This window comes from Equus quagga, chromosome 11, assembly GCF_021613505.1.
Source record: "Equus quagga isolate Etosha38 chromosome 11, UCLA_HA_Equagga_1.0, whole genome shotgun sequence".
Taxonomy (NCBI): Eukaryota; Metazoa; Chordata; class Mammalia; order Perissodactyla; family Equidae; genus Equus; species Equus quagga.
Window position 1 is genome coordinate 82857873 of NC_060277.1, and position 16517 is coordinate 82874389.

The 16517-nt window shown below is 35.8% G+C and overlaps 1 protein-coding gene across 6 annotated transcripts in view; it reads right to left on the reverse strand.

Moving 5' to 3' along the window:
- The window catches only part of RPS6KB1 (ribosomal protein S6 kinase B1), a 44566-nt gene that overhangs the window by 27198 nt on the left and 851 nt on the right, over positions 1–16517 (reverse strand). For 5 of the 6 annotated variants that reach the window (XR_006890593.1, XM_046675381.1, XM_046675379.1 and 2 more), the window contains exons 2-4: positions 7699–7748; positions 6538–6658; positions 5175–5243 (exon numbers count right to left, since the gene is read on the reverse strand). Coding sequence is in view for 5 of the 6 variants with exons in the window: in XM_046675381.1 (XP_046531337.1) it covers positions 5175–5243; positions 6538–6658; positions 7699–7748 (240 nt within the window). In the remaining variant the exon portion in view is untranslated. Of the gene's footprint in view, positions 1–5174; positions 5244–6361; positions 6510–6537; positions 6659–7698; positions 7749–16517 lie in introns of those variants that run through there. The other variant, XM_046675382.1, reaches the window with a different exon arrangement.

The window sequence follows — 16517 nt, forward strand, 5'->3', positions numbered from 1 at the left end:
TGGCAAAATGGATTAAAGAACAAGATCCAACAATTTGTCGCCTCCAGGAAACACACCTCAGCCCCAAGGACAAACACAGGCTCAGAGTGAAGGGGTGGAAGACAATACTTCAAGCTAATAGCAAGCAGAAGAAAGCAGGTGTTGCAGTACTTATATCAGACAAAACGGATTTCAAAATAAGGCAGGTAAAGAGAGACACAGAGGGACAATATATAATGATCAAAGGGACACTTCATCAAGAAGAAACAACGCTTATAAATATCTATGCACCCAACACAGGAGCACCAAAGTTCATAAAGCAACTATTAACAGACCTAAAGGAAGATGTTAAAAACAACACAATAATAGTAGCGGACCTCAACACCCCACTCACATCAATGGACAGATCATCGAGACAGAAAATCAACAAGGAAATAGTGGAGCTAAATGAAAAACTAAAACAATTGGACTTAATAGACATATATAGATCACTTCATCCCAAAACAGCAGAATACATGTTCTTCTAAGTGCGCATGGAACATTCTCAAGGATAGACCATATGTTGGGAAACAAGGCAAGCCTCTACAAATTAAAAACAATTGAAATAATAACAAGCATCTTTTCCGATCATAATGCTATAAGGCTAGAAATTAATTACAAGAAAAAAGCTGAGAAAGGCACAAGGATGTGGAGCCTAAACAATACGCTACTGAACAAGCAATGGATCATTGAAGAAATTAAAGAAGAAATCAAAAAATACTTGGAGACAAATGAAAATGATAACATGCCATACCAACTCATATGGGATACAGCAAAAGCTGTATTAAGAGGAAAATTCATTGCAATACAGACACATCTTAACAAACGAAAAATACCAAATAAGCAATCTTAGACTACACCTAACCAAATTAGAGAAAGAAGAACAAACAAAGCCCAAAGTCAGCAGAAGTAGAGAAACAATAAAAATCAGAGCAGAAATAAATGCTATGGAAACGAAAAAGGCTGTAGAAAGGATCAATGAAACAAGAGCTGGTTCTTTGAGAAGATAAATAAAATTGACAAACCCCTAGTGAGACTTACAAAGAAAAAAAGGGAGAAAGCTCAAATAAACAAAATCAGAAATGAAAGAGGAGAAATAACAACAGACTCTGCAGAAATACAACGGATTATAAGAGAATACTACGAAAAATTATATGCCAACAAAATGGATAACCTAGAGGAAATGGATAAATTCTTGGACTCCTACAATCTCCCAAAGCTCACTCAAGAAGAAGCAATTTGAACAGACCAATCACAAGGAAAGAGATTGAAACAGCAATCAAAAACATCCCAAAGAATAAAACCCCAGGACCAGATGGCTTTCCTGGGGAATTCTACCAAACTTTCAGAGAGGATTTCATACCTATCCTTTTCAAGCTATCCCAAAAAATTAGGGAGGATGGAACACTTCCTAACACATTCTACGAGGCCAATATCACGCTGATACCAAAGCCTGACAAGGACACCACGAAAAAGGAGAACTACAGGCCAATACTGCTGATGAACATAGATGCAAAAATTCTAAAGAAAATTTTGGCAACCAGAATTCAGCAATTCATCAAAAGGATCATACATCAGGATCAAGTGGGACTGATACCAGGGACACATGGATGGTTCAACATCTGCAAATCAATCAACATGATACACCACATCAACAAACTGAGGAATAAAAACCACATGATCATCTCAATAGATGCAGAGAAAGCATTTGACAAGATTCAACAGCCATTTATGATAAAAACTCTGAACAAAATGGGCATAGAAGGGAACTACCTCAACATAATAAAGGCCATATATGACACACCCACAGCCAACATCATACTCAATGGGCAAAAACTGAGCGCCATCCCCCTGAAATCAGGAACGAGACAAGGATGCCCTCTATCACCACTCTTATTTAACATAGTACTGGAGGTCCTGGCCAGAGCAATCAGGCAAGAAAAAGGAATAAAAGGAATCCAAATAGGGAGGGAAGAAGTGAAACTCTTGCTGTTTGCAGATGACATGATCTTACATATAGAAAACCCCAAAGAATCCATTGGAAAACTGTTAGAAGTAATCAACAACTACAGCAAAATTGCAGGGTATAAAATCAATTTGCATAAATCAGTAGCATTTCTATATTCTAATAATGAACTAACAGAAAAAGAACTCAAGAACACAATACCATTCACAATCGCAACAAAAAGAATAAAATACCTCGGGGTGAATTTAACTAAGGAAGTGAAAGACCTATACAATGAAAATTACAAGGCCTTTCTGAGAGAAGTGGATGACGATACAAGGAGATGGAAAGACATTCCATGTACACGGATTGGAAGAATAAACATAGTTAAAATGTCCATTCTACCTAAAGCAATTTACAGATTCAACGCCATCCCAATCAGAATCCCAATGACATTCTTTACAGAATTAGAACAAAGAATCCTAAAATTCATGTGGGGCAAAAGACCCCGAATTGCTAAAGCAATCCTGAGAAAAAGGAACAAAATGGGAGGCATCACAATCCCTGACTTCAAAACTTACTACAAAGCTACAATAATGAAAACAGCATGGTACTGGTACAAAAACAGGTGCACAGATCAATGGAACAGAACTGAAAGCCCAGAAATAAAACCACACATCTATGGACAGCTTATCTTTGACAAAGGAGCTGAGGGCCTACAATGGAGAAAAGAAAGTCTTTTCAACAAATGGTGCTGGGAAAACTGGAAAGCCATATGTAAAAGAATGAAAATTGACCATTCTTTCTCACCATTCACCAAAATAAACTCAAAATGGATCAAAGACCTAACTGTGAGACCTGAAACCATAAGGCTTCTAGAAGAAAACATAGGCAGTACACTCTTTGACATCAGTATTAAAAGGATCTTTTCGAACACCATGTCTTCTCAGAGAAGGGAAACAATAGAAAGAATAAACAAATGGGACTTCATCAGACTAAAGAGCTTCTTCAAGGCAAACGAACGCAGGATTGAAACAAAAAAACAACCCACCAACTGGGAAAAAAATATTTGCAAGTCATATATCTGACAAAGGCTTAATATCCATAATATATAAAGAACTCACATAACTCAACAACAAAAAATCAAACAACCCAATCAAAAAATGGGCTGGAGACATGAACAGACATTTCTCCGAAGAAGATATACGGATGGCCAATGGGCACATGAAAAGATGTTCATCATCGCTGATCATCAGGGAAATGCAAATCAAAACTACACTAAGATATCACCTTACACCCATTAGAATGGTAAAAATATCTAAAACTAATAGTAACAAATGTTGGAGAGGTTGTGGAGAAAAAGGAACCCTCATACACTGCTGGTGGGAATGCAAACTGGTGCAGCCACTATGGAAAACAGTATGGAGACTCCTCAAAAAATTAAAAATAGAACTACCATACGACCCAGCTATCCCACTACTGGTTATCTACCCAAAGAGCTTAAAGTCAGCAATTCCAAAAGTCCTAGGCACCCCAATGTTTATTGCAGCATTATTTACAATAGCCAAGACATAGAAGCAACCTAAGTGCCCATCGACACATGACTGGATAAAGAAGACGTGGTACATATATACAATGGAATACTACTTGGCCGTAAAACAGAACAAAATCATCCTATTTGCAACAACATGGATGGGCCTTGAGGGAATTAAGTTAAGTGAAATAAGCCAGTTAGAGAAGGACAATCTCTGTATGACTCCACTCATATGAGGAATTTAAAAATGTAGACAAAGAGAACAGATTAGTGGCTACCAGGAGAAAGGTGGAGTGGGGGTGGGCACAAAGGGTGAAGTGGTGCACCTACAACACGACTGACGAACAAAAATGTACAACTGAAATTTCACAAGATTGTAACCTATCATTAACTCAAAAAAAAAAAAAAAAAGAAATGGACAAATGGAAAAGATAAGAAAAACAGATGATTAGTCCAGGAGGTCCAACATCTAACTAACTACAATTCCAAGAAGAGAAAATAGTAGAGGAGGAAATTATCAAAGAGATCACATAACAAAATTTCCTAAAGCTGAAGGACTGAAACTTTTAAGATTGAAAGAGTAAAAGTATCTTCAAACAAAAACAGATCTATAAAGGACTGGGAATCAGAATGGCAAGGGACTTGTCAACAGAAACACTCAGTGCTGGATGAAAATGGAGCAAAATCCTGAGTGATGATTTTCAACTTCAAAACCTCACTCAAACAATCAAACAAGTATAAGGGTATAATAAGCAAGTTTTCAAATATGCAGTATTTCCAAAAAACTTACCCTCATGCACCCTTCCTCAGGAAGGCACTAGTAGATGGTCACCAAAACAAGAGAGCAAGGGCATCAACTAAGAAAAAGGAAGATATGGGATCTGGGAAACAAAGGACCCAACACTGAAGAAGCCAAGAGGATTCCAAGGATTGCGGTAAAGGGAAAGTTCCATGACAGCTATGCCCAGAGAACTACCAATACAGCTGGGAACAGGGGGATAGAAGGTCCCTGTGGGATGCCTCTAAGAAAATAAATGGAAGTGACACATTATCTAATAAGTGTGACCACAGAACATAGGCCTGAAAGATGTTTTACAGAGTTGTTGGAAGGTGTGCAGAGATAATAGCAGATTTGATAAAAAAATGAAGCAAAATGAGAGGATGGGGAGAAGGAAAGAAGAGTAAAATAGGAAGTCAGTACATAAGTCTAAAACTGCTGAATTAAGTGATAGCAGAATATGCTTATTACTTAGAAATATAGAGACCAGAACAAAGAGCTAAAAGAGTTACCTCTGAAGAGAATTGAAAAAGCTCTCCTTTGCACCCTCACCAAGCAGAAATAAAACAGGAATAACAATACTAAAACATATCTCACATTCTAAGAGAACTTATTTTAAGCAGAAATCTGGATTTTTATAGCAATTAAGAATATAATTTGGCTCATAGAAGCAGACAACAGACTGGTGGTTACCAGAGGGGAAGGGGGGTGGAGAGAGGGAGAAAAAGGTAAAGCGGGTCAATTATATGGTGACAGATGGAAACTACACTTTTGGTGGTGAGCACGCTGTAGTATACAGATGTTAAATTATAAAGTTGTACACCTGAAACCTATACAACGTTACCTCAAAAGAAGAAGAAGAAGAATATAGTTTCGGGGAGACAGGGGGTGGGGATTACCTTTTTAAGCACCTTCATGGCAAATATTTTCCCAGTATTTGCTCCTGTTACTTTTCGTACTTGAAAAACCTGGATAAAAAAATGAAAGTATCTGTGTTATTAAAACTAAACTATGCTAGTCACACTCCCTTAATTCCCATTTATAAGAAACAAAAGATACAGTAGTTTATATTCCTATAAAAACTATTACTATGAAGGATGTGTGCAAAAATGATGATCTAAAAGAGCAGACTATATTAAAGATTTAGTAGTGAAATCTATTACACAACATGGAACTTTCCTGTTTGGTCTGCTGACATCTGGTGGCAAAGTTGGGCAATGACTGTCTAACGATAAGTACTCCATGTTACTAAATACATAAAATACAAGTTTGCTTAGAAAATGCCATAATCAGGGTTCCCAGAAGCATAATACCAAACATAAAAATTATAAAATATTTCATAAATTTCTTTCAGGGAAGCCACTGTTCTTGCTTCAGATAAAACTATTTAATAATAGTTGACAGGAACTACCATTTACCTATTCCTTAAAATGGCTAACTATAAAAAATTTTCATGCAACAGCTGCAATATGTGTTAAATATGTAGACTCAAAAATGCAACATGTAGACTCATACCATATGCAGACTCAAAGTGCATGTGTTACACGTTCAAGATGATCAGAACATTAGAACGTGTCCTTAAGCCTAAGAATGAACTACAAATGTCATGCTTTGCAAAAATTAACACTACACAACAGTATAAATAATTCTTAAACTTAATCCTAACTACTAAAATGTATCCAAATTCTGTCTTTTGATAAAGAAGAGCTAGGTATAAATTTTCTTGGGCAGAACATGCAAAGGTGAGGTCTTAAATTAGAAAGCCTTGGGCAAAACTATGAAACTAAGAAGTTCTCTTCATTTTCTTCTCCCCTCTTATGTTCTTCAGCTTCCCTAACTCTATTGCTCCAGATACTACAAGTCAAAGAAAACCAATTCAGATTAAGGTCTCAGTAACAGATAACAACTTACTGTGCCATGCCTCTTATAAGTAAGGAGTGATTTGTTTGTTTTTTTTAAGAGGATACCTACAGAGGGTACCATTTAACCAAAGGAACGAACCCTCTAATAATAGACTTCGCCTGGCACAGTTGCCTATTCATTCAACAAATATTGACCGAGTGTCTATTATGTGCCAGGTTTTTACCTGTATGGTGGTAGGAAGAGGAGAACTTCTGTACATCCCTGAAATAACACCAGGTAAGTGATCACATCCTTTGCTGGTAGCTAGCAAACAAAGACTGAAGAGGACTGCTGGAACCAGGGTATAAAATTAATCTACCCAAGACAGACAACAGCTCTCATTTCAAAAATACTTCCTACCTTTCCATAGCCCCCTTTACCAAGTACCCGAAGTAGCTCAAAACATTCTGGTCTGATTTTTTCTGGCCCTCTGTTCACACTAGTTTCTGAGATTTCAAATTTCTCACAATGTTCCATGCCACTGAGGAGAAAAGCAAAACCAAAAGTAAATTTGCAAAAAGTTAAATTACCTTCAGCATATTGTTAGAAAGAGGAGAAAGAGAAATGTAATCCAATTAAGTATAAGGAAAAAAGTACATGATAGCAAATTTAGTATCTATGCTCTAAGTAAACTAATGATTCAATGACATGGTAGGTAACGATTAAGATGGCTTGATAATTGTTTATCTGCTTCTTTACAGAATGTGCTATTATTTATTTTCATAAGCATCAGCCATCCCCAAACTAAGATAAATCAGAGCAAGTTTATTAAATTGACAAACAAAAAAAGTCTTCTGTTATTCAAATTAAGTTCATTTAAAGTGTCTATGAGATTAGGTATTATCCCACCTCATTTGGCAACTTCAGCAGAAAATCTGGGAGCTTTCTAAAAGTACCCAATTAGTTCAAGTCTTTATGCTACAAAAATTCTCGCTAATAAAATATATTCATGCATCTTTCCATATTTGCTATTAGCTTGATTTAAAGACTCCAAAAAGGGTGGCAATTTTGTCTGTCACTTAAATGCTTTCTACATGAGTGATCTTCTCAGTCTTCCTCCCAACTCAAGGCTTTTTACTTGAGGGTGGGGTACAGAGCAGATTAATCACCATACTTGCCTAACGGAGCTTGCCTAAAATGACTTAAGAATGCACAAATCTCGGTTTGAATGATATATTACAAGCAAAACAAGAAGCATTTAACTTTTGGGAGCATTTCTTAAAATTTTATTTTTCAGTAAGAAAAGGTGATTATATTAAACTTATAAAAATTCCCAACCCATTCAGGCTCATATTTGGTATATTCTGAATTTGAATGAATATCTCTTTTTCAAAATTCACACATGATCTCAAAACCCTGGATATGTTATTATATTGTTACCAAACTCAATAAACCAAGTCTATATACATGACTAGATATTTAAGAACAGGTTACTTGAATCACATGATGGCTATGAACTGGAGCTGATATAACCGACTTGTAAAAAAGACAGCACAATAAAATCTTTTCATATAAACTTACAGTTCATATGGTCCAACTCCCCCATGGTCCATGCTTTCATTTAACTGACCCTGAAAAATATGTTAAAGTTTTTAAATATAAATAATCTCATAAACACAAAATAAAAATGTTTAATGTTTCACCCCATTACTTCAGGAGAAGAAATGAAATAAACCAGCTTAAAAATTCTCTATACTTTAATAACAGGCAACTGAGGTGATGAACAAAATAAGGTACACAAACAATACTGTGGGGTTTCACTTTTAATTTTATATGACAACTAAGCTACAGACGCTACTCACAAATGATCTACAAATAAAACCAGGTGATTTTTCCTTCAAAAATTACATTTATTAAAAATATATATTTTGTGTATTATGAAACTAAAGGCACTACATTCTGAGTTACTAAATCAAATGATTTACACAAAAAGCTATTCTGATATGTTTCTAAAACACAAGACTAACATAATGCTATAAGCCTTAAATGTAACTACAATCTAACTAAAAGCCTAAAGTAACCACAACCAGTCCAAGATATTGTAGTGTACCATGTGGCTGATCAAAGCAAAATAATTAAGGAACACTCTCAAATTGTTAGGAGTCATGTTGGCCAAACATTTATTCTGACCATAGTATAAATGGGTACAAAATTTAATTAACCTTCTGTACACTAGCAATGAACAATTCAAAAATGAAATTAAGATAACTCTGTTCACAATAGCATCAATAAGAATACTTAGAAAAAAATTTAACAAAAGAAGTGCAAGACTTGTACACTTCATAACTATAAAAGACTGCTGAAAGAAATTAAAGAAGACCTAAATAAATCAAAAGACATTCCATGTTCATGGATCAGATGACTTAATATTGCTGAGATGGCAATACTAACCAAATTGGTCTACATTCAACTCAATCCTATAAAAATCCTAGGTTCCTTTCTTGCAGAAATTGACAAGCTGATCCTAAAATTCATACAGAAATGCAAGGAATTCAAAATAGCCAAAACAATCTCAAAAAAGGAGAACAAAGATGGAGAACTGAAATGTTCTGATTTCAAAATGTACTACAAAGCAACAGCAATCAAGACAGTGTGGTACTAGCTTAAGGACAGTCACAGATCAGTGAAATAGAACTGAGAGTCCAGAAATAAACCCTTACATTACAGATAAACGATTTTTGACAAAGATGCCAAGAAAATTCAATGAAAGTCAGTCTTTCAAGAAATGGTGCTGGGACAACTGGATAGTCACATGCAAAAAAATTACTTTGGACTCCCACCTCACACCAGACACAAAAATTAACTCAAAATGGATCAAAGACTTAAAGGCAAGACCTGAAACCATAAAACTCCTAGAAGAAAATATAGGGAATAGACTCTTTGAGATCAGTCTTGGAAGGATCTTTTTGAATACCATGTCTACTCAGACAGGGGAAACAAAAGAAAAAATAAACACGTGGGACTTCATCAGACTAAAGAGCTTCTGCAAGGCAAAGGAAACCAGGAATAAAGGAAAAAGATAAACCATCAACTGGGAGAAAATATTTGCAAATCATATATCCAACAAGGAGTTAATCTCCAAAATATATAAAGAACTCACACAACTGAACAACAAAAAAAACAAACAACTCAATCAAAAAATGAGCAGAGGATATGAACAGACATTTTTCCAAAGACATACAGATGGCCAATAGGCACATGAAAAGATGTTCCACATCACTAATCATCAGGGAAATGCAAATCAAAACCACATTAAGACATCACCTTACACCATCAGAATGGTTATAATCACCAAGATAAAAAATAACAAATGTTGGAGAGGATGTGGAGAAAAGGGAACCCTCATACAACTGCTGGTGGGAACGCAAACTGGTGCAGCCACTATGGAAAACAGTATGGAGATTTTTTTTTAATAAATAGAAATACCATACGACCCAGCTATCCCACTACCGGGTATTCATCCAAAGAACATGAAATCAACAATCCAAAGAGACGTATGCACCCCTCTGTTCATTGTAGCATTATTCACTTTAGCTAAGAAATGGAAGCAGCCCAAGTACCTGTCGACTGGATAAAGAAGATGTGGTAGATATATATATATACACAACGGAATACTATTCAGCCATAAAAAAAAACAAAATCATCCCATTCGCAACAACATGGATGGAACTTGAGGGTATCATGGTAGTTGAAATAAGCCAGACAGAGAAAGACAAACACTGTATAATTTCACTTACATGTGGAAGATAAAATAACATAGACAAAAAGAACAGTTTAGTGGTTACCAGAGGGGAAGTGGGTTGGAGGGTGGGCACAAGGAGTGAAGGGCACATTTATATGGTGACCGACAAATAATAATGTACAACTGAAATGTCACAATGTTATAAAGTATTATGACCTCAATAAAAAAACAATTAACTCGAAAGGGATCATAGACCTAAATGTAAGAGCTAAAACCATAAAACTCTTAGAAGAAACGTCGGAGGGAATAAATGTTCAATTCTTGGTGTAGGCAATGATTTCTTAAGACACATCAACAAAGGCACAAATAATTAAAGAAAAAAATCAATAAACTGGACTTATTCAAAATTTAAAACTTGTGCACTTCCAAAAACACTATCAAGAAAGTGAAAAGGCAACGAACAGGGGCCGGCCCCATGGCTGAGTGTTTAAGTTAGCATGCTCCGCTTTGGCGGCCCAGGGTTTCGCCAGTTCAAATCCTGGGCGCAGACATGGCACCGCTCATCAGGCCACGTTGAGGCGGTGTCCCACATGCCACAACTAGAAGGACCCATAACTAAAAATACACGACTATGTACCGGGGGACTTTGGGGACAAAAAGGAAAAATAAAATCTTAAAAAAAGAAAACCCACAGCATAAAAGTATATAAAGAACTTGTACAACTCAATAATAAAAAAAACTCTGATTTTTAAAAAATGGGTTAGGATCTGAATAGCTATTCCTCCAAAGAAGATAAACAAATGGGAAAATAAGCACATAAAAAGATGTTCAACATCATTAGCCATTAGAGAAATGAAACCCAAAACCTCACTGAGATACCACTTCATATCCACTAGGATGGCTATAATTAAAAAGACAGAAAAATAAAAAGTTTGGCAAGGATGTGGCCAAATTAGAACCCTCATACACTTCTGGCGGGAATGTAAAACGGTGCAACCACTTTGGAAAACAGTTTGGCAGTTTCTTCAAAAATTAAACAGAGACTTACCATATAATCCAGCAAATCTACTCCTAGGTATCTACTCAAAAGGGATGAAAATATATGTTCCACAAAGACTTGGGCACAAATATTCATAGCAGCATTATTCACAACAGCCCAAAAGTGGAAACTCAAATGAACATCAAACGGCGAATTGATAAATAAAATGTGGTTGATCCATACAATGGAATACTATTTGGCCATAAAAAAGAATGAGGTACTGATACATACTACAACATCGAAGACTCTCAAAAACATTCTGTTAAATGAAAGAAGCCAGACAGAAAAGGCCACATATTGTATAATTCCATTTATATGAAATGTCCGGAAAAGACAAATTTATAGAGATGGGAAGTAGACCAGTGGTTGCCTAGGGCTGGGGGTGGCAATGAGAAGTGACTTAAATCGGCCCAAAGTTTCCCTTTAGGGTGACAGAAATGTTCTAAAACTAAATTGGGGTGATGGTCGTACAACTCTATACTAAAAGTCAGTGAATTGTAAAAAAATAAATAACTGGGCAGCAGAAATTGTTATTAATATTACAAAATATAGCTTTAAAATGAGTATTCTTGAATACAGCCTGATTATGAACTCTTTCAATTTATACAAAAGGGTATCACTTAATTGAAAATAGGCCCTAAAAAATTAGAAGTTTTTATCGAAAACTTTAGAATTATTCAAAAAATATTTAAGCAAACATATCTTTCTTCACAGTGAAGATACACAAAGAAAACTGATAGTATTTTCACACAGTGGATGCTCAAATACCCAAGAAAAAACAAGTTTTTAGTCATAACTTGCTCATGGTATGAACAAGTCAGGAAGATGTTTAACACCAGGGACATATGTTTCATGACTAGACTGAGGCAAATGGATGGTGCAGTATCAAGGGGAAAAAAATTCTTGCAGTTTCAACTTGATACAGTTTCTTTCGGGCGTGGGGGCACAGTAGGGGTGGTTATGGTTAAAAGTTTTTTGTCTCTGATGCTTCATATAATCACAAATGGTGGCTTCACTATAAAGACAAAAGACTAACTTCTCTCAAATGTGATAAAACTGGTGTTATATAATAGTTTTTTCTTTAATGGTAATTCTACTTAATTCTTAATTAAAGACCACAGAGTAGTTAACACTGAACCATGACTTTGAAGCCACCTAGAAAGATATGCCCTGTGGCTATGTTTCATTTCCGGAGTCAGCCAGGCCTGTATTACCACCTGCATCTGTGCTTATAACTTCCTACAGTTGAAGCATTTGAGGCACAACTCTTTTCTGCTACTCAGTGTTACCTTCAGAAAAGTCTCACACCAGAAGCATTAAGCTAACGTTATACAATACACACTGACAATTCTCTCACAGGAAATTTTATTCAGATTTTTTCCTGCTGCCTTAAACTTTAGAATCCACTCAATGCTTTTTTGTGTGTGCCACTATGATTGACAAAGTGGAATCCTGGTCATCTAAGTTACTGTACAAGATACACTGTTTCAAACTAGCCCACCAGAATAACTATTCTCAAAGTTTTAAATTAATATTGTATATAAATTCAAGTTAATATGTCTAAAGTCCCAATCAAAGAGAGCATATGTTATAAAAATTTAAGTAAATTTTTACAGAATGGGTGAAATATCCTTAATCTAGATATTCATTACATCATTTATTCATTTGTCTGGCTGTTCACAGACATGTCCTTATAAAGCAAGATTCAGTAATTCAGATGAATTGGGGGAAGAGGGGTGAACCTTGCCCAAAATCTTGGGCTACTTAAAAATGCTTTACATTAACTTCCAAAATATATGAAGAACTCATACAACTCAACAACAAAGACAACAAAGACAAATAACCCAATTAAAAAAATGGGCAGAGGGTATGAACAGACATTTTTCCAAAAAAGATATACAGATGGCCAACAGGCACACAAAAAGATGTTCAATGTCACTAATTATTAGAGAAATGCAAATCAAAACAATGAGATATCACCTCACATTTGTTAGAATGGCTATAATTAACAAGATGAGAAATAGGTGTTTGAGACGATGTGGAGAAAAGGGAACCCACATACACTGCTGGTGGGAATGCAAACTGGTGCAGCCACTATGGAAAACAGTATGGAAACAGACTTCTCAAAAATTAAAAATAGAAATACCATACGATCCAGCTATCCCACTACTGGGTATTTATCCAAAGAACATGAAATCAACAATACAAAGAGATCTATGCACCCCTATGTTCATCACAGCATCATTCACAACAGCCAAATGTGGAAGTAACACAAGTGCCCATCAACTGATGAATGGATAAACAAGATGTGGGGTGTGTGTGTGTGTGTGTGTGTGTGTATATATATACAATGGAATATTAGCCATAAAAAAAGACAAAATCGTCCCATTTGCCACAACGTGGACGGACCTTGAGGGTATTATGTTAAGTGAAATAAGCCAGAAGGAGAAAGACAAACTCTGTATGATTTCACTCATATGTGGAATATAAACACACACATGGATAAGGAGAACAGACTGGTGGTTACCAGAGGGGAAGTGGGTGGAGGGGTAGGGGAAAGGAGTAAAGGAGCATATAAGTTTGGTGACGTATAAAAACTAGACTACTGATGGTGAGCACGATGAAGTCTATATAGAAACTGATATATAATAATGTACACCTGAAATTACACAATGTTGTAAACCAGTATGACCTCAATAAAATAAAAAAGTAAAAAAATTAAAAAATAAAAATGCTTTATAGTATCTATTACAATGCTAGATAAGCATTGATGTTTTTCTATAATTTTTCATAATCGTAATATTTGAATACATACTACCTATACAGCACTTTGCTTTTCAAAACACTAAAAAATTTTAAACTTTTTGCTCAATAAAAATCTGATATCCCAATCTGAAATTCATGTAGTAAACCTCTGTGACTATTTCAAATTTTGAATTAGTAGAGCAAAAATTAAGGATTTTTAAAATTGCATTACAATTTTCTATTATTCTTCTAACTTTTTCTTCACAGAAAGCAGAGGTTTCCAATATTTTCATAATCTAATGAAAATCTCTGGGGCTGGCCCCGTGGCCGAGCGGTTAAGTTCGCGCACTCTGCTGCAGGCGGCCCAGTGTTTCGTTGGTTCAAATCCTGGGTGCGGACATGGCACTGCTCATCAGTCCACGCTGAGGCGGCGTCCCACATGCCACAACTAGAAGGACCCACAACTAAGAATATACAACTATGTACCAGGGGGCTTTGGGGAGAAAAAGGAAAAAAATAAAATCTTAAAAAAAAAAAAGAAAATCTCTAGAGGAAACCATTCCCTTAGTTTCAACTCACTGTCCCCAAAGTATACCACCAGTAAAACAAACAAAAAAATAAACAAAAAAGATTCGACCCCAAGCTCCGTCCCCCAAAAGACCCTTTTACCCATTGTTTTTAATATAGTCTTCAGAGTTATTAAATCAGGGTCTTTTTTTAGTTAGGTAGCAGATATTCAGCTTTATCCATAAATGTATTCATATATTCTCCTCATCTTCTGCTCACTGAAGAATTAACTATGCTATGTAAATACATATATTTACTAATACAGATTCACTCAGTGTAACATACTTAAAAAGGCATATATCTCTAAATAGGTCCAATGATTTTAAAAAAAGATACTCCGGTTCTAAAAACGCAGCACCTCTAGGATAACTGCATTCATTATTAAGTCTCTAGGTATAGATGAAGGTAAACTTGCAGGATTGGTTCCTTGGCAATGAGTAACACTGACGAGCTCTATCTCCATGAACTAGCTAACTGCTTATTATGCCAAGATATTCTGAGAGTACTTCACATACTTTATCTCATGTAACCCTCATTTACAGAGAAGAAAAAAGTGTCAGAGAGATTAAGCAATTTATTCTAGGTCATGTAGGGAGCACGGCTGGAAGGATGTGAATTCATTTCAGACACAACACAAAGAGGTACATTATGAACAAGACCTAGTAAATGCAATGAAGAAGCTATCCAAAGAAGCTCGCTGAACTGAGCCAGAAGATATTACCACTAGTTATCTATGTGGGCTTGGGCAATCATCTCTCTGGCCTATGCCTCAGTTCCCTTACTATAAAATGAAAAAGTGAGGCTACTCTGATATGTAGCAATGTTTAACAAGTTGGCACACTAAACTAAAGGTTATAAATTCACAGCCAGAATATTAATTATATTATTATAAATTCACAATATCCAGATTTTCCAAGAATCTAAACTTCTCTCATCTTTCAGAATTTTTAAATTTAACTTAAAGAAAACGATGTTGCTGAATCACCTTGGGTGACCAAACCAATCCCACTCCAACTCTTTTCGCTTGTCCACCTTGAGGCACCTCTTAGAATGACACACCCAAAGAAACATTTTCAACTCCAAAAGCATTGCTAAGTAAGATATATTTTGCTGAAGGCCCTTCCTCAAAATCCTCTTTAATTATCTTTGTTCTTTCCCCAAAGTTTCCCTCCCCAGAATAGTGGCCGCCTTTCTTTCTTTCCTATTTCCACCAATTTCTCTGGCCTCGTCTCCACATTTTCTCAAAATCCTATTTGCTTGTACCCAGCAAAACAAATGTCCAGGAGTAGGCCAAAACACATCCCAACGAGGTTCCAGTGCATAAAAGAAATTGTAATACAGTACTTCACTTCCAAAACCTTTAACTTCTCCTGATCAACCCATGATCTGGAAATTCTATCAGTTCTACTGATGAAGATTTTATAAAGCAGCCTTCCTATCCCGTTTTCTCCCCTGCCCTGCTCCAAAGCCACTGCCATATGGAGCCAGTATAACTGATAAGAGTAAGCTTTATGTAATGAAAGTAATCTCACATTTGTTTCTAACTGTATTTACTGTATCACATGTTCAATTCAGAGGCTATCTGGAACTTCACAGCAAAGATACTAAAAAGTACATATCTCAATACCCACCTTCCAAACTGCGTGATTTTGATTTAGACTCATTTGATTATGAAAAGAACAGCATTATTCTCCCCCACTTAGTTTCTTAAAGTGTTCAAAGTTCTTTATACATAGTATTTCAATTTTTTGTCAATAAGCAGAGTACAACTTACTTGCCAGAGGAGGAAAATCGAATGAAAGAAAGGGAAGCCCCTTATGTAGTTATAAGCAAATTTATGACACCAGTCACTAACCCATGTACTCATCTAGGCAATAGAACCTAAATTACCCTGAGGTTATCATCAATGATCATTTACTCAGAATCAGAGATTTAGTACAACACCATTTTTGAACTTCAGGTCCAATTTGTGATTTTTCAATAAATTTATCTTGAAATAAGATATTCTACAAAGAATGACAAACTACTAAGACAGCAAAGGTGAAACCAAGCTATGCATTGGGAAAAACAATTCTAAATTTAGCACCCTAAATTACAGCAAGGAAAGCCCTCACACCACCATTCACAAGTCTCAATTCAAGCAATTTATTTTTGGCAAGCCAAATCACAGCTGTCAACGCTGTTTTTTTTCCATCCCAAAATTACATAAAGCATTTTGAAAAATGTAGACATCTTCAACCGGGGGAAAAGTAAGTTACAAATGCCGTGTGTCGTCATAAATACTTTTTTAAAAAGTCACACGGAAGG